Raw genomic sequence first — 27,656 nt, forward strand, 5'->3', positions numbered from 1 at the left:
CGAATTTAAAAAAAATCTCTCAATCCTGGAATTTATTGATGTCAGTAGCATGCAGACAGGAAATTTGACACGTGTTTTGAAAAGACTAGTTAATTTAATTTCTTCCATATAACATTCAGAATTTTACACTGTTAGGAAAATTTTCAGTGTGTTTTAAAGTTCATTTCAGGTGCTTATTAAAGGTTAATTTATGACACTTCCATTGTTTGGCTTATTAGGTAGTTGATTTAATAGTTATTGGGCACTTACTATTGTGCTGGAGAACTCTGATAGATGAGGCAAAATTCTTACAACCTAGAAATTCGCAGTCCAGCACCACCGTCCCGTGTAACTTTTTGCAGTGAATGAAATGTTGGATATCTGTACTGTTCAATATCATGGCAAATAGCCATACGTGGTGGCTATTGAACATTTGAAATGAGAAACTGAATTTTAATTTTTTTTAAATTTATTGGGGTGACAATTGTTAGTAAAATTACATAGATTTCAGGTGTACAATTCTGTATTATATCATCCATAAATCCCATTGTGTGTTCACCACCCAGAGTCAGTTCTCTTTCCATCACCATATATTTGATCCCCCTTACCCTCATCTTTCATCCTCCACTGCCCTTTAATTTTATTTAATTTTAATTAATTTAAATTTGAGTTTAAAAAGCTACACGTGATTAGTGGGTACCAAATTAGATAGCACAAGCAGAGACATAAATTATTTAGAGAAATAATTTCAATTTATGAGAACACTACTATAACAGCGATATGAAGAAAACCCTCATAAAAACATAGAGAAAAGAACAACTAAACTCATTTTAGAGCATGGACATGAACTACCTAAGTTTTAATCCTCTGCCTCTTATTGGTTGTTGGACTGTGGACAAGATCACCTAGGTCACTTAACCCTTCTGTGCCTCTGTTTTCTCATCTCTAACATGGGGATTGAACCTACCTCATGGGGTTGTGGCGGGTTTACATGTGTTAGAGTGAAATGCTTGAACCTGTGTCTGACATGTTATGTACTATACAAGTGTTTACTACTACTAGCACCACTCCCATTCCAGAGCTAATGTTTTTATTAACAAAATAGGTACTATTGCTGTTATTTCTTGAATTATGGTAGGGGTATGTTTGGTGTGGGAAAGGGTAAGGGCATCCATTGCAGCTAGGACAAGTGGAAAGGGATCTCAGAGAAGATGTTTAGTCCTGAGTATGGAATTCAGTGTATGCAGAGTCAGCAATGCATGGAGGAACACGGGCTGATGAGGTAACGTAGTCAGTTTGGGAAGGGTCTTGCTTGTCAGACTGAGGAGGATGAGAAGGACTTAGACGATTTCAGCATGAGGTTTACAGGATCACAATTGTGTTTTAGAAATATAATGCAGGTGATAAACTAGTTAGGTAGGGATTTGGCCCAAGCAGAGCAATTAAGCAATTGTGTTTGCATTCCAGGTGAGAGATGATGAGGTCCTGACCGCAGTAGGAATGAAGGGAACTAGTTCAAAAGGAGTTTATGACATGTTTAGGAGATAGACCTGAAGGAGTTGATAATGTTTTCTTTGGTTGAGCAGAGAATGAAAAGAGAGAGGGAGGTTGGAAGAAAGAAGATGACGGTGTTTTCTGTTTTGGGTGACTATTGGATGATGGTATCATTGATGAAGATAGGGAACAGGTGTAGGCTAGGTTTGTGGTGCTCATGGAATATTTCGATGGTGTTGTCTAAGAGGCAGGTAGAAATACGTTTCAGGAGTTTCAGGCAAAATGTCTTGGCTACAGGTATTTATTGGGAATCACGTAGTACAGTATACTGGGAATTTATCTTATTTAGAAAGACCGTAAGCTTGATAGGTATAACATCTGGGGCAATTAAGTGGTTTATCAAAATGAAAAGTCTACAAACCATCCATACTCCTCATATTAAAATTAACACATTAAGTATTAAAGTAGCTGTTTACTTGGGGCATATTTTTCTTTTCAAAATAGGTAAAATCACTTTGCTGATACTGGATGAAGAAAGTGACATTTTCTTGTTAATTTTCGATGCCATGCGTACATTTTCAGCCAATGAAGAAGTCCAGAAACTTGGATGTAAAGCTTTACATGTGCTGTTTGAGAGAGGTATTTAGAAATGTCAAATTCTTTATTTTGATCTTTATATTAAAAAAGGGTTTATAATGGGAAACAATATAATTATGATAACAAGAAAGTATCTAGAATTGTACTATTTATTAAGAAGTGGGAATTGTCAGTCAAGGGTAAGTAATGGGGTTAATTCAGAAATAATGCTTGTTTTTGTGGAATGGATTTCATTCATGGGTTCTAAATTGTACAATTGTAGTGATTTTCTTCCATTGCTTAACAAGGTGTAAGGTTCACTTTGCCAACCCGATGTGTAGGTATTAAGAAAGAAAAAATAAAACTGTGACGGAAGCGTAGGATAAATTTGGGCTTATGATGTTGAGTCATCACCAGCGATTTTAGAAATTGGTAAAGGCTCTGTATAAAAAACCAAGAGGCTTATAAAGTATCCCTTAAGAACATGACAAATATGTATTTTGTCACATGGCACTGAGATTGATAACAGAGATTATCATGTAATTTTAGAGTTGGTTGGAACCTTTAGTCCTTCCACTGGCTTGATGAGGAAATGGATTAGAAGTGAAATGAGCAACCTGCCTGAGGGCACACTGCTGTTTGCTACCATTGCAGTTCAATTTGTCATCATATTTTGAGAGCACCTTTTGCATCATTATGAGTGCTGGGGGTTTAGGATAAGAATAATTTATGTGGGCTCTGTACCTATATCAGTTTACCACTTGTTTCTAGCACCTCCAGAAATGGGATAGATCACTTTATAATGTTGAATTCCATCTCATTCCAGAAGGACTTTAAACAGCTTATAGATACTTATAATGCATTAGAGGGGAAAAAAAAAATGGATGAAGAAAAGGGTGAAAGGAAAATAATATGAAGCTAGATTACATTTACTACTTACTTAGGGTCCTGTATATTTACAAAGGATGGACCAGAAATTTGTCTCTTTGCTTCCTATCAGGCAAAGAAAAGAGGTAAACAACATCAGTTACAAGTTTAATTGAAATAAAGTAAACCTATTTATCAGGAGAAGCAGTGGGTCTCGTGAGAGACCTGGAAACATACTCCCGTGCCTTTTCCTGGATGAGATGATAAAATGCACACATTTTGCAAGGAATACAAAGTATATTTCAGTGAAAAACTCTCTGTCGAGTCAGAACAGCATGGACCTGGTACCCAGCTCTCTGATGATCATGCTTGGTGGAAAAGAGTTTACTGTATGCAACAGATGGCAGAACTGCATGTCTTTTGGGCTATCTTCTATAAATGTTATATCGTGCTACTAAGCTTTTGATAAGACTTGGGCAGAATACAGTTTGAGGTTTTATTGTCTTGCAGGGTCTGTAATTTTCTGTGTTGCAGCTTAGGGGCACATTCTTATTCATTGAAGAAGGGCTACTAACATCACTCTCTCGCCAGCATTGTGAGACTGATCCGTGACATATGGAGAAACATCAGGGAATGTTAAAATCTTATTCACTAGAAAGATCATCAGTGCTGACAGTATTAGGATTGAAAATGTAGAGTAGAAAAATTGCTGAAATTTCCAGGAGCATCAAGTTTTCCAGGACTGAGTGGCACCTAGAAAGTTAATTTCCAAAGTTTGAAAGTATGGGGCGGAAACTGCTCCATAAAATGAGAACGTTCTATGATACGCCTCATTTATTAGAAGAACCTAACCAATTTCACATGATATTATATGGACTATTGGTATCAAGTTGAAAAACAAAAAAGTAATGTTGATCATGAAGTGCTAGATTTTGTAACATTTTTATCTAGCTATTCTCAAACTAGATAAACCAGATTTTTATACATGCTTTGAAGTTCCCACCCAATAAAAATACTCCAAATGGAACTCTTTGGCTTGATCAAGAGACTTTAATGATAAAAATTAATGATGAATTTTTTGATCTCTGATGAAATCAAGACCTTTAGACAGTATTTCAAAGTCTAATTAGTTGTCATTTGCTGAAGTTCATTGCGTTTGAACTGATAGATGTAGCTGAGCTGTCCTTCAACAGGGTACCATAAACCATTCCTTTCTAAGTATGTGATATGTTCACTTCCAGTCTGCCATTTTTATTAGTCATTGGTCAGTTTTCTATAGAATCCTCCAAATGAAATTGTAAATAATTTTGTTTTTCTAGGAACTGTTTGGTTACTAACACTTTTACATTTCAAAACATGGAGTAACTAATATAGGTCAAAACAAAATTAATTTCGATAGCTCTTTTTTCCTTTCTAAAACTCTTAGAAAGGGCTTTTTGCTGATATATATATTTAAAAATTTACATCTATTGTATTATTGTATTTATCATGTTTCAAACTATTATTGTGAATATTATATTTTTGAGTACTTAAACTTTCATATCATCTTTAAGCTTTGTCAGTATTTTGTCTTTCATTTTTCAGTTTCAGAGGAGCAACTGACTGAATTTGTTGAGAATAAAGATTATATGGTATTGCTAAGTGCATTAAAAGAATTTAAAGATGAAGAGGAACTTGTGCTTTATGTACTGCACTGTTTACATTCCCTGGCAATTCCTTGTAAGTAGCATATATACATGATTTCCATTTTGTATCTGAAAAATTACGATATATCTCCTTCCTGAGTGTGTTTTAAAAATATTTTTATTATTTAGAAAGTTGTGGATGCTAAGCCCATTCATTTATTTACTCATTTAATTAATTTTTATTGGTTGATACTATACTGCAGCTGGCTCTAGGCTTGGTGCTGGGGAACAGTAGCAGAAAATATAAACACTTTTCTTGCCTTTTCAGAGTCCCTAGTAATGTGGGAGATACAGGTAAGTACATAGGTGACTACAAGGTAGTACAAGGCAAATGTTGGCTGAAGTACCTAGGCTTAGGGGAACAAACGTGGAGTGAGGCAAGATCTCTTAGCAGAGACTTGAATGATGAGAAGAGTTTTGTGTGTAGGGAGTTGTGACAGGAAGGGAAGTACAGGGCAAAGTGTCCCAGGCTGGGGGCATCTTAAGTGTAAATATCTTGGAGCAAGAGAGAGCATAGTACATTTAAGAAGATAAAAGTAGCTCAGTAAACTGTGTTTATGAATGTGTGTGTGTGCATGTGTGTGTGCACATGCATACATACAGCCCCGAGTGTCTGCTTTTGTGTCATCTAATAGAGGTGGGGGAAAGGCTTGATAACAGTCAGTGAATGAGACTGGAGGCATAACCAGATCTTGAAGGGCCCAGAAAAAAAACACAGCAAGGAGATTAAACTTTATGGTGATTCTTGTTTAGCATTTTCTTAATGTTTTGAGATCTAGCTACTTTTATCGCAAAAAAGTACAAATAAGGGAAATAAATAATCTATGTATGCAAATAGTGATTGCTAATGAGGTAAAATAATACTTTAGGTTCAATTCTCTTGTAAGTATTCATGAGCATTTTGTATTCCATTTTTGCCTTGGTGGGTTGTGTAGGATATACACATGCATTTATCTAGTAATATTTTCATCTTATATTAAAATATAATATATTATATTTTACATTTTTTTGGCACCCTCGGTAGATGTGTGTAATGTAAGAGAAGTCTTATCTTATTGTTAGTGTTGTATTTAAATTATGTAAATAATTGATACATACACATGTGAAATTGTGAGGATTAAATGGGTTAAATAATGTGAAAAATGCTGAATAGTCCCTGCTATGTAATAAGTGTTATAAAAGCACTGACAGTATTATTACATAATGTGTATTTCCTTTATATTATATATAATATGCATATATAGTTTCAGACACGGAAATCTGCAGATGTGAGACTTCAGTGAAAACCCAATCCCCTTGTGAAAGAAAGCCCTTTCTTTGTGATGGTTATAAAATCCATTGTTTTCTTATCTATAGGAAATTAAACAGTTAGAAGTGCATAGAGCTGAACAATATTAGAGAATAGACATACCTTAGATTTCTCTTGAGTCATCCACTGTCAGCAGACTGAATATATTCTTCATTTTACTTTTCCTTGGCTATATTTATACATTTATTTATTTATTTTAGGCTGGCTGCTTTTGAAATTCATTGTTTTCCACCCACAACTGACATAACTCCAGTGAACATGCGTTGTTCATAATGTAAAGGTCAAAGAAAGTAGCAAAAAAAAAAAATCAATGTTTTAAACACTGATTCTAATTGAAAGACATTTACCTTTGAGTCAAAGAAAATCATGTCTGCTGTTTTGATTAAAAGCAGAAAATTTTTTAAGAGGATATTTCCTTTCATTATAACATGTTTTTTTTAATATATTTAATGTTTTTTCAGTACAATCTAAGCATTCAAATATATTTTTGGGAAAAAAGTTGGTTAGTTTGGATATGCTGAAAAATTAAGAAAAATGTTTTGTAAACACCTCTTTTGTTTGTTTGTTTTAATAATAATCAACATATCATTCAGACATATAAATTCGTTTTGTCCATGTAGGTTTATAACACTCATTCTCTTTGTATTGATTTCCTTTCCCAGTGGATTTTTTTCTTCCTTTCTGGCTTACCAATGTTTGTCCCTTAGTCACATACTTTAATATTATACCTTTCCTCCCCTTAGCCCCCATTCTTTTCTCCATCTGTCTTGGAGCCTTCAGGAAGCTTGATTTTGTTGCCTTGCACGCTTGGCTGCTCTTCTGCAGCCCTTTCAGAATGGATAGGAGCTAGATCATAACTGATTTTAGTTGTTTAGTTATGTGACATAATCTTTATTTTCCTTCTGTTGGCTTGAGGAAAATGAACAATTAAAAGCCATTATCCAATGGAGTAGTGGCTCATTAGGAAAGAGGCCCCTAATTCATTTATTTGAAAATTTATGGCCAAGATATTATATTTTGAGACTTACAGAAAAGCACTCACAATTTTCCATGTATTTTAAGTTTTTAAGCCAAGAAACAGGAATAAAGCAACTTTCCCTTAATGCTAGACATGAGTACTTAGTCCTATTACATTATAGTAGCAATGAACATCATAGTATTTTGTACAGCTATTTAACAGAACATGATATTTAAATTTGGCAATGTAGCCATTATGCTGCCATATATTTACAATCTACATAAGATGTCGTTGTATGCATATTTCAAAGGGAAATTATTACCTTATTGATAATTGTCATTTCTTTAAATTTAGGCAGCAATGTTGAAGTCCTCATGAGTGGCAATGTCAGGTGTTATAATATTGTGGTAGAAGCCATGAAAGCATTCCCTCTCAACGAAAAAATTCAAGAAGTGAGTTGCTGCTTGCTCCATAGGCTTACATTAGGTGAGTGATAATTCTTGGTTAATTTATTATCACAGTCTATATGATGTATACATATAGAGCATGTGTATGCTGTATGTTGTTGGATAAGTAACATATTGGCATACGTACATTGGATGGAAATATGGTAAAATAATAAACTGTTCTGCTATGCTAGATGGAATTTTGAAAGCAGCGGCAAAAATACAGAGGGTGCCAAAAAAAAAGTATACACATTTTAAGAGAGGGAAAAACTATTAAAATTACAATACAATGGATGACACAAGCATTCATTTGATTAATGCCATCTTTTGAGTAAACATCATAATGCACATTGAATTACTACCGTAATTCAATTCAACTTCGAAAAGTGATACATAGATGACATCTTTTAAAATGTGTACATTTTTTTGGCACCCTCGGTAGATGTGTGTAATGTAAGAGAAGTCTTATCTTATTGTTAGTGTTGTATTTAAATTATGTAAATAATTGATACATACAAAAGAATAAGCATAACATGTAGAAAACATGAAGCACAGTGCAAAAGAACTCCCCACCTAACTTAAGTATTAGTACATTACCAGTGCTGGTAAAGTTACTCTGGCCTACTTCTTTCTCCTGCTTTCTCTACAGGGGTTAACACTATCTGGAATTTTGTGTTGATAATTTTTTTTGCTCTCTCCATATACTTGTACTACATTTGCACATCTCCCTAAACAAAGGTGTTAATGTCGGCTTGCTTTTGCTTAATAAAACTGGAATTATGCTGAATGTTGTCTTCAGCAATTAAAAAAGAATTAACATTATGTTAATAAAATTCATAAATATGCTATTAGTGCTTTCTCCTTTGTGAAATACCTGATTTCACAGGGCACAGGACTGACCTGGAAGCACTTTAGAATCTTTTTAAGGTCCAAGGTGAATGTGGGAGACTCTCGTTGAGCTACACTACCTTGGAGAGTCCAAGACTAGTCTGTTGATCACGGATCCCTACTTTCCCACAAGGCTACGCTGGCTGGTCTATTTTCTTTCAGCTCACAGTTCTTGTTTTAATACATATGAAACTACTTTGGAAACTCTGACAGAAATGTTCAAATATTAAGACATTGTTATCATATCTCCATACTTGCAGATGAGGACTTATTTCAGGAAGTATGTCTGTTTTATCCAAGATCATGGAGTCAGTAAGGGGTGAAATCAGGCTGAGAACCCACATTTATGTATCCCTAAACAAAAGCATTTCTTCTAAAATGCGACAGTCATTTAATAGTTTATCTCTTTTATCAAGTGCGATTTTTATTCATTATATTTTCATGGGGAAGAATATCATTGTGCTAGCTTGGTTATGTCTGAAAATGTTTTAACAATTCAAACATTGATTTCTCTTTTTTTCAATTAAATTTTATGGGGGTGACAATTGTTAGTAAAGTTACATAGTATTGAGGTGTACAATTCTGTAATACGTCATCTATATATCATATTGTGTGTTCACCACCTAGCGTCAGTTCTCCTCCATCATCATATACAAACATTGATTTCTTAAATCTAGCTAATTGAACAGTGCACTAACAATTCTCTATTTCATGTTCTACAACTTACCACAGTCAAGTTACAACTTGCATAACTTAATGTATTAAAAATGAGAGTTCACCTTAATCCCTTTAAATGAATCAGAGGATGAAGGGGTTTTATTATTGTGAGTAAGGAAATAGTACTTGATTACCAAATAGTTCTGTAATGGCACACTAAGTGTGCTTGTCATTGTACTATTGAAATTTATTAAGACTATCAGCTGATTTCTCAACGAAACTTTGCAGGCCAGAAGGGATTGGCAGGAAATATTTAAAGTGATAAAAAGCGTGGACCTACAACCAAGATTAGTGTACTCAGCAAAGCTATCATTTAGAATAGAAGGACAAATAAAGAGCTTCCCAGACAAGAAAAAGCTAAAGGAGTTCATCAGCACTGAATCAGTGTTACAAGGAATGTCAGAGGGATTTATTTAAGACGGAAAAAAAGACCAAAAATATGAATAATAAAATGTTAATAACTATATATCTATTAATAATTACTTTCAGTGTAAATGGATTAAATGTTCCAATCAAAAGACATAGGGTGTCTGAGTGGATAAGAAAACAAGACTCTTACATATTTTGCCTATAAGAGACTCACTTCAGATCCAAAAATATACACAGACTGAAAGTAAAGTGATGGAAAAAAGATATTTCATGAAAATGAAAACAAAAAAAGCTGGGGTAGCAATACCTACACCAGACAAAATAGACCTTAAAACAAAGGCTATAACAAGAGACAAAGAATGACCCAGTAATCCCACTTCTGGGTATTTATCCAAAGAAACCCGAAATGCTACTTGAGGGGATGTATATATCCATACGTTCATTGAAGCTTTGTTTACAATGGTCAAGATGTGGAGACAGCCTGGGTGTCTGTCGATGGATGAATGGATAAAGAGGAAGTGGTACATATATACAATGGAATATTGCTCAGCCATGGAAGGAAATGGGTTCTTGCCATTTGCAACAACATGGATGGACCTAGAGCATATTGTACGGAGTGCAGTAAGTCAGACAGAGAAATACAAATGTCGTATGATTTCACTTATATATGGAATCTAAAGAACTAGATTTATCGGGGTGATAGATAGGAGGGGGTTGGGTGAAAAGGTGAAGGGATTAAGGAATAAAATTTGTTAGGTACAAAATAGTCATAGGGATGTAAAGTAAACCATAGGGAATATAGTCAATGATATGGTTATAACTATGCATAGTGCCAGGTGGGTACTAGACTAGTCAGGGGATCACCTCTTAAATTATATAAACATCTAACCACTATGCTATAGACATGAAATTAATATAAAATAATATTGAATGTCAACTGTAATTGAAAAAATTAAAAAAGGGGGAGAAAAGGTAAAAGGGAATAAGAGGTTCAAGGTTCAAATTTCCAAGTATAAAACAAATGTCATATTATTGACTGGAAATTTAGTCAATAATATTGTGTTAGCGTGGTACAGTATCAGATGGTTGCTGGACTTGTTATGATGATCACTTCTTTAGGTATATGGATATGAATAACTGTGATGTACATCTGAAGCTAGTATAATATAGCATGTTAGCTATATTTTAGTAAAAATCTTAAAGAAAGAAATTAAATAAACCAAATCAGATAAACTATCCTTATGAGTTCTGAATTGTTCTATAATTTTTTGAAAATAACATGTTGTCAAATTGATCTTCCAATAAGGATATGTTTTTTTCTCTCATTTATCCCTTAACAGATTATTATTTGTTCCATTCAGTTTCTAGAGAATTTATTGTTCCTGTGACTGTATCGAACGAAGCTGGATAAAACTTTTCACTTCCTCCTCATAATTAAAATAAAAAGTCAAAGTCAGTAGATATATATTTAGTATTTTGTTAGACTATGTAATTTACTTATGGTTTTAATGCATTTAAAGGCCTTACTATGTATTTTCACGTAAATTGTCTGAAAATGAGGTAAGGTCAGCATTCCTGGTATTTGTCCAGAGTCATACAGTGGTCAATGGTAGAGCAGCTGTTGGTAGTGGCATGGGAATAATAGTAGGAAAAAGAAGGTGAAAGGGACAACCCAAGTTTAAATAAATTGGTGAAAGTAGAAGATCATCTTGTTAAAAAAATTTATTGGGATGACATTAGTTAGCAAAATTATATATATAGGTTTCAAGTGTGCAATTCTGTAATACATCACCTATATATTGAATTGTGTTCTCCACCCAGTCAGTTCTCTTTCCATCACCATATATTTGCCCCTGTTTACCCTCTTCTTCCCTTCCCCCACCCCCTTAACCTCTGGTAACATCTTTTTGAAATGATTCTCAAAGACTAGATATCACTAAGGACTAGGGAATCTGTCTGCTTAGTGGGTGAATGTGGAAGAAGCAAGAACACACAAAGATGTAGTTAAAGAAGAACTATGCCTCGTTAAACTGCCTTTTGATTTTGAAGCCATTAATTAATATTTAGTGTGGGCCTTAAGCTTTTCATGATATAGGACCTTTTTTATTTCTGGCTTGGTGTCTCAGGGATTGTTTAATTACACTTATAGCTAAATAGGAGTTTTATTCTAGAAGGAAACCTGGCAACTGTTAGTGATTTACAAAAACACTAAATGCAAGGAGACACATATTTCTGGGATATAATTAGCAAATTATTTCCTCATAAGGATTTCAATTTTTGGATGATAGTGTTGATTCTAAGAAGAATGACTGTAACTTTACTAACCAATGTCATCCCAATAATTTTTTTAAACAACGATGCATGAGAGTTGGTCAAATATTTGCTAATTTCTCTTCTAAGATTTTCATAGACAAGATTATATAATGATAAGTGTGCCAATGGTTTTTCTCAGCAGTATTCCTTTAAGTGAAAGAAGGATATTTCAGTGAAAACATTTAATGACAAGAGAAGATTATTTTTCCTTCCATCTTCTAGAAGGCAGGAAATTAAGCTATTTTGTACATTAATATTATAATGCCGTGTATAACAGATCATTGGTTTATACTATGATGATATGAGAGGGAGTCAAAGAACACACAGTTAATATAACCCAAACATATCATTATTTTTGCCTAGTCATTTCCATTATCTAAGTAAGGTAATTGAATAACTTCATGAAATAAATTTTCAAAACTTTATGCAATCATAATAAGCTATTTTAATTAACGTAAATATTTGTTTTAATGTCATTAAAATATTCATCACTACTCAAATTTATTGATTGACATACTGTTATGTAATTGAAGGTATTTTAATTTTCATGAGGCTATCTCACTTGACTTTTAGGTAATTTTTTTAATATCCTGGTGTTAAACGAGGTACATGAGTTTGTGGTGACAGCTGTGCAGCGGTATTCAGAGAATGCAGCATTGCAAATCGCAGCGCTCAGCTGTTTAGCGCTCCTCAGTAAGTAACTTTACTAAAAAGGAAATTCTTACAGATGGATTTAATCTTTACTGTTCACATTATAACAAGAACATCATATGTAGAGAAGGACACAGTAAATGCGTTTTCTGTTCTAATGTAATTCATTTTCCAAAGGATACTTTCAAGGGAATTAATATTTCCCAGTTCATAGAACAGTAAATACATCCTTGATTTGGCTTTGTTCTTGGGCAGCTAATCTTCTCAACTAATATTCCTGTAGCCTGTTAGTTTTGTTTGGTACCTTTTTCCTCCGTTGACCATTGATCAAGATGGGAGAGCAATATTAGGATCTGTGTAATATGTCAAAAAGGTGTTTATCCTTAACCAAGGCCGCTACTAAAGAACACCTCACTATTGGTAATATTTCAAAGTATGGACTTCGAGTTGGTCATTCAAACTGTAAGTAAGTCATATATTTATATTTTTTCAAGCTGAGACCATTTTCTTAAATCAAGACTTAGAGGAAAAGAATGAGAATCGGGAGAATGATGATGATGAGGAAGAAGATAAATTGTTTTGGCTAGAAGCCTGTTACAAAGCATTAACGTGGCATAGAAAGAACAAGCAAGTGCAGGTTCGACTCTTTCATAAATCTTATAATTATTCTAAATTATGTTTGTTCAATGATTTATGTTTTGACAGGTTTCTTTTTTTTCCTCCCCTAATCCAGGAGGCTGCATGCTGGGCCCTAAACAACCTCCTTATGTACCAGAGCAGTTTACATGAGAAGATTGGAGACGAAGATGACCAGTTAGTCGTATTCATTTTTATAATATAAAAAAATTCAGTTATATTTTAATTAATTCATATAAAATACCATAACTACAGCTTTCATTATTAGAAATATTTTAGATATAGGCATTTATGTTTTAAGTCTTGCCACAAAATAGGAATGGATGTATAATATTTTGATCCTACTGCTTTCTTTAGTTAGTAAAACGTGGTGTGTTTGAGAGTTGTTACTGAGACATTTGGAATCAGGAGTCACCCAGTAAATTATGAATCATCAAGAAAGAACCTTTCAGTATACTGGCTGATCATTTAAAAATGACATTAATTAATCTCAGGTTATAGAAATTGTAGAGCCATCTGTGACCTTTTCTGCTGCAGTGACTAGCCAGCAGGTTGTCAATATCAGGAATTAAATGTGGTTAGAAGCCTCCTGTAGTGATTCCCCAATTTATGTTGCAGTGTTGACCTGCTTTCTCTTGAGAGCATTATTTGTAGCTGTCAGATCTTCAGAAGGCTTTCTATAAGAGGGTCATTCAATCATCACAAGAACAGCCCTCTCTCCCAAACATACAAACTGTAAACAGGAGTTCTGTGTATATAAGATTTGTGTCAGGACCACGAGCCATGTTTTATGGCAACTGCTTACATTTGTGCTGTTTGCTCTCGGTAAGCTCCAGATTTTAAAATTTGAATGACTTAATCTTAGAAACTTAAATAATAAATTTCTGTATCTCAAATCCTGACTAAGCCTGTTTGCATAGTGATCCACTGCCAATCAAAAGGGAATTAATGACACATATGCTGTTTAATTAAGCATCTCCATTTTTGAAAGGAAATAGTAATTCTTTTGAAAACTATATGTTAAACCAGCATCCTGTTTCACTTTGAACACTCTTTTTAAGAGGTTAGGTTAAGGAAGGTTGATGCAATTATAAATTTCAGTTCATAGCATTCTGATTCCTTAATATCCATACGAGTCTTTAAAATAAATACATTATTAAAAGATAATATATTTATGCTCTACATTTTAAAAACTCATGCTGCTTCTTTACAACTTTTTATTTTTCCTTTCTTGCTTCTATTATCTTCTTTTTCTTACTGTACATTTTTACTCTTATCACCTCTTTAAGATTTGTTGTCATTTTTCCCCCTACTGCTTATCGACTTTGAAGAAACAGAGAAATACTAACTTATTAGTATTTAATGGATTTGAATCTAACTTCTTAAAACTTTTTTTAAAATTAAATTTATTGGGCTGACATTGATTAATAAAATTACATAGGTTTCAAGTGTAAAATTCTATAATATATCATCTGTATATTGCATTGTGTTCCAACTTTTAAATATAAACCTGTTTAACTATAATTCCCTCTTGTCCGTGGAGGTATAAAATGTTTTATGTCCTTATTTGTTGTTAGAGAGATTAGATAATAATAAGTGAATATTTTAGATAACTGTTAAAAAAGATTACTATTAATGTTGTGGTTGAATTTGTGAAAGGTTCCCAGCTCATAGGGAAGTGATGCTTTCCATGCTGATGCATTCTTCATCAAAAGAAGTCTTCCAGGCATCTGCGAATGCATTGTCCACTCTGTTAGAACAAAACGGTAAGCAGTGCACCCATTTTTTAACAAGAGTGGAAAATACATTTTGCAGTTTTTAAATTATAAAAGCTAAACATTGTAAAACTTTAAATATATATACATGTTTGATATATATGTGTTGATATATAGATAAAATGATAAAGAAAATAAACATTTTTGATGTTTTTTTTCTGGACTTCTATGTATGTACTCATATATGACATATACAATACATTTTCTACTTTTTTTGCAGAAATTGGATCATATCATACTCTTATAAACAAATTTTACATTTTTGTGTTGATAAATGGAAATTCTCACAGTCATTTTTAATGGGTGTGTAGTTTTCCAATGTATGCCTATATTCTATTTTATGAACCAATTTCTTGTTGATGGAATTTTAGCTTGTGTCCAGTGGGATTTTTTTTTTTTTTTTTGATAACTGCAATAAACACCAAATCGTCACTTTCCCCCATTTTCCTTTATACAATGTTCCTATTATTTTTTTAGGAAAACTATGTAGAAATGCAGTGGGTAGAGAGATATTTACCATTTTAACGTCTGATAAAATTGTCCATTTTATTTTTTTTTTTGGAAAATAGTCCTTTATATGTCTTGTAGATTTGCATTATTAAGGAGAGAAAAATGGCTGTAACGCTTTTGGAAGGACTCTTGAGGTTTAAAATTGAGAATCAGGCTGTTCAGAATCCAGGCCTCATAAACAGGACATACTGCCAGAAAGTCTTGGGAGAAAACTCGTTATAAGGGCATTAGGACTTGGAAGCTCTTGTAAGATACTTTTGGAGTGAGAAAAGGAGAGAAGAGTACTGGAAACGTCAATAGAGACCAGTGTTAACAGTAGCCTTTAGTAGAGAACCTGGGTGCAATGAAAGGAATCAAGAAACCACTTCATGCATATTTCTTTATGCTGTTATTTAAGTCAAATCCAGAGGAAAAGCATTTCTTCTTCCCTTTATTCCTTTCTCACTCCACCTCTCAGATGGCATTTTAATAAAAACATTGGATTGGCAGGAGCCATGAGATACAGCCCGGGGTTGCCCTCGGAGATAATGAATCAGGGCAGGAGTGGTAAGAAAGGGAATTGCTCTTCTTGAATCTCCCGTCTTCTGTGCAGATGCTGGATAGGGATCTCACTCCTGAAAATGAGGACCAGACTTGATTGCTTTAGTGTGGGGCACTTAAGGGAGGACACCGGCCTTTACCATGTATAAACGACATTGTGTTGGTCCTCTAATTTTTAATTACCTGGAAATCATCTTTGATATGCCAACAAAACAACCATGATTTTGTGAGATTTGGGCTGCTGCATATTACAGTGTCTGAGTATTAGTTACATGTGGAACTAACCCCGATTTCTTTGTTCATAATCAGTTCTCTGCTCTTTCTGGTTCCTTACTACTTTGTTCTTGGCTACCTGACAGATAAACTGTCCTCAGATACCTTCATATTATACTTGGAGTTCTGCCTTAAGGCGAGTATTAGGAAATTGAGCAGCTTGTTCACCAACCTCTGTGGACAACTTCTTGTTCAAAGACACTTGAGAACATTGGGTGTGCAGGGTTGGATATGGTTTTTTAGAAAAATGACTGGAGCAGCAGCCAGAAGAATTGGGTTCTGCCATGGTGGTCCCAAGGCAAAGGCTCAAACAACTTCTGTGACATTTTTTCACTTAATTAATTATTCAGTTAATATTTATTTAGCTCCTGCTGTGTACTACACAATGCCTTAGATACTTCAGATACATCAGTTAAACAAATTTCAGGCTCATTGAGCTTTAACTCTAGTGGGGAGGATAGATAATAAGACGAAATATAAATGTATGATCTGTCAGGTAGCAAAGAAAAAAACATGAAGCAAATTTTTGGAGGATATATGTTAGGGGTCAGAAGAGATGAAATTGTGACTAGGCAGCCATGAAAGAAGGTGACTGTTGCAAAGGAAGTTGCATATTATTATTGGATTTTTAAGGAGATAATTTACCATTAAAGTGGAGTAGACGAGGTCAAGAGTATTATGTAGATAGCTGGTAAATGAGATAAAGTATGTAAAATGTTCTGTAAACTCTAAAGTGACTCGTGATGTAATTTTTCCTCCTAGGCCTAGTGTTTGCTGAAATTTCTATTCTCAATTTTCCAGTCTCAAGTTGGGTTAATGCCCAGGACAGTGGTTCTTAAAGTGTGGTCTCCAGACCAGCAACATTGCCTAGGAACTTGTTAAAAACGTTAATTCTAGGGCCCCATACAGATCTACTGAATCATAAATTTTGGGGTTGGGACCCAGCCAATCTGTGTTTTAACAACCTCCCAGGTGATTCTGAGGCACATTTAAAGTGTGAGAACTGCTGGTCTAGAATAACTTCTATTTTTTAAAGTATCTCCTTAGTTAGAATTTAGCCGCTTTAGGAGGGGTTATGAAAACTTCTGGCATAACCAAGCAAAATAACCAACTTGTGATCATATTTTCACATGTGATTTTCTAGACATCTTTAAAAGGTATGGATTTTTCAGATTTTGGTAGTGGTTTAGGATGTGTATATAACTACCTCTTATTTTTGAGTTTTGGCATATCTTTTCTTCTTGTCCCAATTTGAGCTTGATAACTCATTTTTCAAAAAAGTACTTAAGTTAAAACTTTGTAAGTTTTATTTTTCACTGCTGTCAAAGTGTTGAATTATGTTGGAATTGATGTTTTTATAGAGGTTTCAAAAATGAAACTTTAAGACATTGGATTTGCATTTAGTGAAGAAAGTTTATCATGAAGAGGAAAATTATTCTGTAATCATTATTGCTGGGATACAGTTACTTTCCACATGTAATGTAAAATCACTCATGAAGTGTATCTTTGTGTTTCTTAAACTTTGGCATTACTTCGTGAAAATATGTACTTGTAATTATTTGTGCAGTGCTTTCCCTCCCTTTGCACATGATGGCTTACGTAGAAATGATAATGTTTGTACAGTCCACTGGGATAAATGAAGAAGGTAGTTCAGGGCTGAAGGCGACCCAGCCTGGTTCCAGCCCCTGGCCTCACCCCACATCCTCTGTCCCCCAAGTGCTTAGAGGATGGTCAATATCTCCACACACCTGGAACTTATTCCCAGATTACTGGTGTCTCGTATATCTAGCGAGTGTTAGCTCTATGTAAGTACAGTTATTTTGTGACATTGTTTTAAGTATTAGAATGAAATTTAACTTTTACTATTATTTTTGAAGGCATTATTTTCAAACATTTTGCTGCAAAAACACTCCTTCTACATGGACTGGGGTATGGTGATTACATTGCTATAAGTCTACTACTCTTTAAAAATGAAAACCTGAACAAATGGTTAATAAATGCAAAAAAATTGGAAACGGTATATATTATAAAGAAATAAACATCAATGATCTTTAAGTTGTAAATCAAATATAAATTGCATATGTACTTGTATATACTTTCCTAAGAATTTGGACTGTCTTAATATTGTCTCATTGCAAAATTATGAAAATGTGCTTTCATTTCTACAAATAACGTTAAAAACCTCTTCTAGTTTATTTCAGAAAAATCCTGTTGTCGAAAGGAATATACCTGAACGTGTTGGAGTTAATGCAGAAGCATATACATTCTCCTGAAGTGGCTGAAAGTGGCTGTAAAATGCTAAATCATCTTTTTGAAGAAAGGTAATATAGATTCATGAACTTATGCAGAATGCTCGTATATAATGTTAGAATAGGTAGAATATCAACTTCTTGAAGTCAAAATTTAATGAAAGAACAATTAAAATTATACACGATCGTATTACTGGATTCAAATGTATTTTCATATAGCCTTTTTGGATATACTATATTGATTCTGTTTTCCTGCACTTGTTTCAAAATTGTGTTTGTACAATAAAATCAAGTAATATTTTTAATAAGCATTTCAATATTGCTTTCTCCAGTAATGCTTCCCTGGATACAATGACAGCAGTGGCCCCCAAAATAATAACAGTTATGAAGAGTCATGAGACATCATTATCAGTGCAGTTGGAGGCACTTCGAGCTATTCTACATTTTATAGTTCCAGGTAAGCTACATAACTGATTGTGGGAAGAGATCACAATTTAAATAGATTTTTTACTTGTTATGAAATACTAACGTTCTAGGCAAAAATTAAGGGAGAGTTCCTGCCAAATAAATGCAAATCTTTCCACTAATCCAAAAATAAAGGAAAATGATGATGTGTAATGGTAAGAATAATTTATAAGAAATTTTAATAAGAAAATTCAATAATTTATTTACCCAAGAAATAATTATGGTGTAAAGTGTGGCCCTGTACTTCCAAGGCAAGTGTCAACCTCTAATAATTCTTTTCTATTTTTGTTGGCATCACGCAGTACACATTAGTTTTTGTTCTGTTTTGTCTGGACTATAGTAACAGCTAACTAAACGTCACACTTCTTCTCTTGGCTCTTTTTAGTCCTTCTTACTCTGTTGTTGACTTAATTTTTTTCAAAAATAACCATGTGGCTTTTACTCATTAACCTTAATAGCTTTCATCCTTCCCCCGCAACCCCCGTACCTTCTACTTACATCTGTTGTGACCTTTTTTGTCCTTCAAAGCCCATTTAAAACACCTGCTCCTTCATTCATTCAACAGATATTTATTAAGTGCCTCTTATGTTCTAAACATGGTGATGACTGCAAAGGTATGAAAGATAAATGAAAAAAAAAAAGCATGACTGTACTATTTTAGGAGTTCAGAGGTGGACGGATATGTAAATAATTAATTACCAGACAGCATGAAAGGAGCTGTTATAGATATTTGTATAAAAGGCTATGACAATGTTGAAGGCATAAATAATTTACCCAAAGGAGTGGGTCAGAGACTGTGACATTGAGATTGAAACGTGAGCAGGGCTGACCTGGTAGAAAGGTCAGGAAGGACATTTCAAGCAGAAGGAGAAAGTGCACATGGTCTGGGGTGAGTGAAGCGTGGAGTAGAGGAGAGCAGTGCCTGGGGCCTGAACGTGAAGGGCTTTGAATGCAACGCGGAACAGTTTGTGCTTTTTTAATGCAAGTCAATTCAAATTTATTAAAGGTTTTAAAAATTGTACTGTTATGACCAAATCTGCAATTTAAAACCATAGCACTGTGGTGTAGAGGATGGGCAGCAGGAGGAGAGCCAAGTTATGGGGCTGTTGGGTTGGAGACCATGATAGTCAAGTGAGACATGGTGGGGGCTGGGCAGTTGAGGAGAGGATGGATCTGAGAGGAGCATAGGAGGTATATTTCTGTCTACTGATATCAGGGATGTTACTGTTTTTGGTTCTGTAAAAGTTCTAATTCTTTAGAAGTCCCCCTCCCCGTTTTTTAATGAAATCTTCCTAAATCTACCATTATCTGCTGTCACATAGGTATTTTATGTTTCTGAGTATAAGATTATACTCAGTAATAGAGTATAAATATTTTCTAGGATGGCTTTATTCGGCCATTTTTTTTTTTAAAAAAACTGTGTTACCTCGACCAAAAATAGCTATTCAATAAATACAGTTTGGATTGAATCATAGTGTCCCATTTATAGTTGTCAGTCAACTTTTGGGAAATAATTTAATAGAGATAATTTTGCTCAAAAATCTTGTGAGGTTTGTTTTTTTTTGAATTTTGTTTGTAGATTGTAAAAATCAAAACAAAACAAACTATTTTGATTATCCTTAAAGGTGTCAGTCTTATTTTTTTGAAGAGGCATTTGAATTTTAAATTTAACCAAGAGGTGTTTAAATCTATTCTTTTAGTTCAGAAATAAGTTTCAAATTTAAATTTTCTTTTCTTTTATTGTTCTTAGAATGACCCTGAAGTAACATTGATAGTCAATCATTTGGATGTATTAAATGGTGTATTTAAATGATAAGTTAAATAATTTTTTACAATGATGTTTAGATATATTAAACAGTGCCCTTGAAAATAATTTTATAACTTTAGGATTATGCTTTATGTGTAAATAGACACATTTTATATGTATATCAATATATAAATGCATTTCTTTATTAGGTAAAGACTTAACTGTTCACTTTAAGCTATCAGACCATATCGACACCATACCACACCATACAATACTGTGCCATACTATAACTTACTATACCATTCTATATATCAGTTATTAACTATGGCGTCAGTACCCCAGTCATTTTGAGGTTGAACATGGTTCTGATTTGGACATGTTAAGTTGAGGTGCTTTTATGACTCTTAAGTTTCTTTCAAACTAGTACTGCTCACTTCCACCTTTTTTTATACCAATAACTTGAAGTGACTCAGCCAGTTGTTTTAAAAAAATAATAATAAAGACCCAGTTATTGTAATAAAATATCAGTTAGTTTTTTCTGTGTTGATTTTGTGTGAGTTTTAGAGGAAATAATGTAAAATTCTTTAAGAAGAGATATAGGCAAATTAGAAAGTGTACAGAGGCAAGTGATTAGGAGTATAAAACCACATCCATAAGAACAATAAGAGGGTCTGAAATTATTTAATCTGGAGAAGAGATGACTCAAGAGTGTACAAAACCTGTATCAAAATCTACTCATTTATAGTTAATAACAATAATACCTAACAATATGGAGGACTTAAAATGTGTCAGATATTATTTGAAGTGCTTTATGTATATTAACTTTTTAAATTCTTGCAGCACCCATAAGGCAGATACTACTTTTTGCTGTTGTTGCTATTTTACAGATGATGAAACTGAGTCATAATGTAGAGATTTTAAGGTCACAGCTTATATAATGGAACCAGGTTTTCAACCTATGCAACCCGACTCCAGAGTAGTCATTTTGAAATACACATTTGTGCAACAAAAGTATATTGAACAACGGTTATATTTAAAGTAGTATTCTTGGAACCTTTGGAGATCTGGAGATGATTAAGTTATAGATTCTATCCTCAATAAATTTGCAGTCCACACAATTTAAAGGGCTGTTAGGTGGAAAGGATATTATATCCATTCGGAATAGTAGAACTCAGGTGATATGACCAGAGGTGAAATTTATGGGAATGTTCATTTGGTCTTAATATAAGTCTTAATAAGACTCATTGCATCTGGCATGAAGTTTTTACTACTCAACAGGCCTGCTTTCAGCCATCACATCTGCTTGTGATGTAATGGGCAGCCTCAGAAGTTAATATGGTTTTGGTCACTGACAATGAGACGCAGAGAGTTTAAGTGACTCGTCCAAGGTCATACGGCTGTAGTGAATGTCAGAACCTATTTGAATAAATTTTTAAACTAGGACTGAAAATTCCAGGACTCTGGGAATCTAGCCTGTCTTATTCACTGTGGTATTCCAGCATGTAGCAAAATCTCTGGCACGTAGTTGACATTCATATTTTTGTTAAATAAATGAAAAGCTGTATGCATCCAATTTATAGTTTGTGTTAATACAAATTATTAAAATGAAGGATTATAAGTAATTGTTTATGAATAATTATTTCTATAGTCTTAAGTTTTGGAAACATTCATTCATAATAATTTTATATACTATTCTATTGTGTAATCAATTTTTTAAATTTCCAGTGTTTTTCAATGGTTTTAGGATAGTTCAGCTACAATGTAGATTAATAAGGAATATATTTCCTTTAAATAACTTAATACTGTTATGCAGCCTTAGAGGACTTCTAATAAAACACAGGCTCTTTCCATCATAATGCTGAAACAAATCTTTTTTCTTTTCACTATGATTCCAGCTGCTCTTTTATGCCTACGTTTTGTATCTGAGCTTCTTATGTTGTAGTACAAATAACTTTGAGCTTTTTTCAAATTGTCCATTGTTTCATAAATATCATCTAGCTCCTTGTATGAGTACAGCCTACTCATATTAAAAGGTTGTTTGCTACAGAAAATTCCTCCACCATAATAACGTCTTGCTACTTTAAATTAAATAAACGTCCACACTCACTGTATTTATTTTATATTCAATGATGAACTACTTTTATAAATTCCTTCAAGCTAGGGTTATTTCTTTGGTAAGGGACCATGTATTCGAAAAATGTACATGTGTATTGTTGGATTAATTATAATCATTCCTAACAAATCACAATCTGTTCAGCTTAAATCTTTTAAGCTGAAAAGTATTTATTTATTTATTTATGTATTTATTTATGTATTTATTTATCTATTTATTTATTTACTTTCATTTATTTTTTGCATTTAGGTATGTCAGAAAAATCCAGGGAAGATACTGAATATCAGCATAAACTAAATATGGTTACAAAATTGTGTTTCAGGAATGATATTCACAAACTGGTCCTAGTATCTATGAACAGGGTATGTATAATATAGGTTTTCTGCCTTCATACTGTTAACCAGAATATGAAATTTGGGGAAATAGGGAGACATTTTTAACTTAAGTTTTCCATCTTCTGTTTACTCCGAAAGTAGGAAGTTATGTGGTCAGAGACATACCGCAGCAATAAGGATATAGGGGGTGAGGAGATGTGCCATTTCCGCTAAGATAAGTGTACTATCAGCTACAACCATCAACTATAAGTGTTCTGTCAGACTTGGGCAGGTCTTTTAATTGCGGGTAATGTAAAGCCACTTGTGTCTGCCCACTCGGAGAGAGAGAACCAAAGAGCTAGATGTGCAACTCAGCCTCCTGAGCGATCTCAGGAGCTACAGCAGCAGCTATAGATGCTGTTTTTCCTCTGTCTCTCCTCCTGGCTGCTTGACTTTATTTTCTGGTCCCATTCTGAACGATTCAGTCCAAGAAGATACACAGGGTACAACATTAAAGTTTTCTTTGATTTCCTTTGCTCGATTTTATTGCGCTCCTCAGAGATAACCTCTGAAGTGGTTCAGTGTGCATTGTTTCTTCCCATTTTTACATATCTACTCGTATATACATAGGTATTTACATACCTATGTACATTTGTGATAATGTATTATAATTAATATAATGAATGATCATACTAAGTATAAAAAAAGAAGAGCAAAATTATGTTTAGATTGTGCATTGCAAAAGGTATTGATGGAATTGAGATGATTTGGAAGTTCAACATGATATAAATTGGTTCTTTGAGTAAAGAAGAAAACATGATTAGGGTTAATGTTTTTATGAAAGCAAGGGAGGAGTCAAGGTCATTAATGGAAATGATTCCGTGTGATTTAGTATACTTTGAAAAATGTCATGAATTAATTAGAATAGCCTGCAGAGAGCTCTCCTTTAAAAATTCAATTTCAACTGAACTTTGTAATGTAATTGTCTGTGATATATTTGATTCATCTGTACTGAAACCTTAATATAATTCTTGAGTATAGCAATATAATGGGTTGAATTTAATTCCAGGAATATTTGGTGAAAATAAGTATGTGGAAGGACCTGTGTTAGGCACTGGAAAGACAAAAAAAAGAATGTTTCCTACCCTTCTGTCATGGATTGTTTCTGGAGAACAAAGTAGAAACTAGGACCCTCCACATTTTGGCTGCATCTGTGCTTTGTATGCAGTGATACTGCTGCTGTCTTTAGCAAGGGAACTTAAAAAGTCAAGCCAATCTTCTGATTAAATGGACACAAATCAAAGAGCTTGTATGCTTCATAAAACCCTTGATGCTAAATGTACCCAGTTTAAATATTGAAGACATTTATTTCAACTGTAAATAATATACAGTGAAAGAAAGAGCCCATTTGCAAAAGCAACAATAACAACAATAAAAAGAAATTACATAGGAATAAAGTCAAAGAAAGTTTACAGGACAAAAGGAAACTGAGAGGTACAAAAGAGGAGTTGTACATATGAAAATGTATATCATCTTTTTATTTTTTAATTTTTTTTATTAGGGAACAGTATGTTTTTCCAGGACCCGTAAGCTCCAAGTCAAGTCGTTGTTTTCAGTCTAGTTGTGGAAGGTACAGCTCACTGGCCCATGTGGGAATCAAACCGGGAACCTGGGTGTTATGAGCACTGCATTCTAACCAACTGAGCCAACCAGCCACCCTATATCATTTTTTTTGATAAAATTTTTAATAATTAAAATTGATCTATGTCTATGAACCCGTGATAAAAATAACAATAGTAGTTTCTGGAACTAGATAAACTGATATAAAATTTTGAGAAAGATAATTAAATAATTAATATGCATGAATAATTAGAAGAATTTTTTAAAAAGAGGATAATTAATATGGCTCAACTCCAGCAGATAACCAAATGTGTTATAAAGCTAGTAATTAAAATGGTGTGACACTGGCATTGGAGGGCATAGATCAATGCCACATAATGATAATTTAGAAAATAAACTCAAATGCAAATGTGAAATTTGTATATGACATTCCCCCAAAACTGGGGACAAAAAAGATAGCTCAGTAACTTGTGTTGGAATAACTCAGTCTCTTTTTTTGGGAAAACAAAGGAAGCTTTGTATTATTACCTTACTCATTCTGCCCAAACTCATTACAGATGGATGAGATTTAAAGGTAAAAATGTATTTGACATATAAAAATATGACAAGGGCCTCAAATAAAATCACCATTAAAGAAATGTAAATTAAAAAAAGAAAGACCTTGTTGGGGATAAATTTAATAATATTGATCGAAATTCAAACACGTATTTTCTGACCAGCAGTTCCACTCTAAGGACTTATAATGTAGATATAGCTGTACAAGTATACAAAGATTTTTTCTCATGCAGAATGTTCATTGTGACATATTTGTAATAAGAAAATGTGGCAACAAATTAAATACTTGTGTGGTAATTATGAGTGCTATTTGCCAGATATTTTCAGTTCTCCACCTTCTGGTGATCCTGGGGTAGTGCGTGTATTTATTGGCCCTTCTGTAGTTTTAGTTCGATCATGTAACTAGTTTTGGTGGAGGCGTTGTTAAGTGGAGGACGTTTGCTATTTCTGGACCAAATATTTAATTGCTGGTGAGACATTTTTCAGAACACTCTCTCAGGCACTATGACCTGTAATGTTTCGATGGTGGTTGCTCCATCAGCAGAGGTCCCTGAGTGACTGACGGGAAGAGACCCTCTCCTGCCTTGTAACACACATCAAGCATGAGCGAGAATTGAACTTTTTCTATTTTCAGTCTATGAAATATTGGGAATGTTACTACGGCTTAATTGAGTCGATCCTAACAATCTGATGCATATCAACAGATATTAATTAAATAAATTATACTACTTCCAAATTATGTCATTCTGTGTAGGGATTAAACACAACTAGCTGAGACTCCTAATATGTTGTATGGAAAAATGTCAAATTTTTCATGAGTATGAATGTATATTTCAGGTACTCCTTTTTTTCCCTTCATGTATGTTAACATATTATGCACACCTTTTGGTGAAATTAGTCTATTTTCACTTCCTTATGTCTTTTCCCTTCCCTCCATCTCTCAATTAGAGCACATTATACAGTGTTTGCTTTTATACTTTTAACTGTATGAAATGTTCTAATAGTTGAATTTGTGGACCCTGGGATCAGGATATCTGGGTTTGAATCTGGCTCTGCCACTTAGAGACTGAGATACTTTGGACAAGTTACTTAAAGTCTCAGTTTCATTATCTATAAAGTAGATAATGGATTTATGAAGATTTTTGTGAGATAATTAATGTAAAGTACTCAGTACAATGCTTTGGCGTATCAGTAAATGTTAGTGTTACTTATTTCCTCACCAATAAATAAATTATTTTCTCACCAACAAATAAATTAATTCTACAATGACAAGGTTTATATATTTATATTAGTGCCATAGCTATACTTTCTAAGTTTGTTTTCATCTTGTACCTACAGTTACATGGATTCAATGTTCACTGCAAGTCCTTTTGTTATAGTTTTTCTATTTATCTTTTAGTTGAGTTTCTTTGAAAATGGTTTATTCCCTGAACATTTTAATATTGTTGTTTGCTATTTGGACGCTTGAAAAAATAGTTTGGTTTGTTTTATAATATTGAGGTTTTATTTTCTTTCCTTGAAGACTTTCTAGGTGTTACATTGTCTTCTAGTACTGAATGTTTTAGTGGAGAAATCTGGGACTAGCTTGATTTTTTTCTCACTTTTAAATGAATTGATGTTTTTACCTGGCTGTCCAAAGTATTTGTTTTCTTAAGTCCAGCTCCTTTATTATGATATATCTCAAGGTTAGTCCCGAACTATGGTGTCTTCTTTCTAGCTATACATTCAATCTTTCTTTTCTTTTTTTTTTTTTCCTGGGAAGTTTTCCTGCATTGCAATTTACTTAGCTGACAGCAAGAAAAGAGGCTGGTGTGTGCGTTTTTCTCTTGAGCTGGCTAACTGGCTCTAGGTAAACCATTTCAATTATTTATATATTCTCTGAAAAAAATTGGAAAATTGTGGAGCATAGGTGATGGGATGTTTCTAACTAAAGTCTTTAGGTGTCTTCCCATTGACACTTCCAAAAATTTTATTTGGACAACACTTGTTAAGTATAAAGAAACTGTTAAATTCGTTTTAATCCTCAATTGAACAACAGTAAAATACATCATTATTTTCAAGGTAGAACACCTGATAAGTGAAAAGTCCGTCATAGGCTTATAAACATCAAATACACACACACACACACACACACACACACACACATAGTATATGTATATATTTTTCAAATTTATGAAATTTTGAAAAATCAAATTCCACTATTTTAAATTATCAAGTAGTTTATTTGAGTCCTATCACATGTAATAATGATATACTCTGAATTCTTGTTGCAAGTCATTAGTCATTATTGAACTTCACCTGAAATAGAGACCAAGGGAACTCAAGGTAGCAAGAACCACTAGTTGAGTAGAAACTTGTTAGAGGTGATAATATTAAGGACAAGGATAGGTGCTTTATAAATATCAGTTTGATTGACTATATCTGACTTAAAGATACTGCTGTCAAGCAAAGAGAAATGTGCGCTTAAAGCTGAAGAGAGTTCAGACTTGTGTTTTGGGTTATCTCCTCGAAGGTTTTCGTTTCTCAATGTTTTTCATCAATAGCATAGGGGTAATAATTGCGCGTCTGTATTCTAGGGTTTTTGTGAGGATTAAATGAGTGAGTCTA

General features: G+C 33.6%; 1 protein-coding gene across 2 annotated transcripts in view; it reads left to right on the top strand.

The window, feature by feature from the left end:
• LRRK2 (leucine rich repeat kinase 2) overlaps positions 1 to 27,656 on the top strand; it is a 124,934-nt gene that overhangs the window by 8,507 nt on the left and 88,771 nt on the right. For both annotated transcript variants that reach the window (XM_033118152.1, XM_033118153.1), the window contains exons 5-14: positions 1,978 to 2,112; positions 4,501 to 4,635; positions 7,223 to 7,354; positions 12,175 to 12,294; positions 12,747 to 12,889; positions 12,986 to 13,065; positions 14,548 to 14,654; positions 18,178 to 18,307; positions 18,568 to 18,692; positions 22,810 to 22,922. In XM_033118152.1, coding sequence (XP_032974043.1) covers positions 1,978 to 2,112; positions 4,501 to 4,635; positions 7,223 to 7,354; positions 12,175 to 12,294; positions 12,747 to 12,889; positions 12,986 to 13,065; positions 14,548 to 14,654; positions 18,178 to 18,307; positions 18,568 to 18,692; positions 22,810 to 22,922 — 1,220 coding nt within the window. The remainder of the gene's footprint in view (positions 1 to 1,977; positions 2,113 to 4,500; positions 4,636 to 7,222; positions 7,355 to 12,174; positions 12,295 to 12,746; positions 12,890 to 12,985; positions 13,066 to 14,547; positions 14,655 to 18,177; positions 18,308 to 18,567; positions 18,693 to 22,809; positions 22,923 to 27,656) is intronic.

Source organism: Rhinolophus ferrumequinum, chromosome 10 (assembly GCF_004115265.2).
Source record: "Rhinolophus ferrumequinum isolate MPI-CBG mRhiFer1 chromosome 10, mRhiFer1_v1.p, whole genome shotgun sequence".
Lineage (NCBI taxonomy): Eukaryota > Metazoa > Chordata > Mammalia > Chiroptera > Rhinolophidae > Rhinolophus > Rhinolophus ferrumequinum.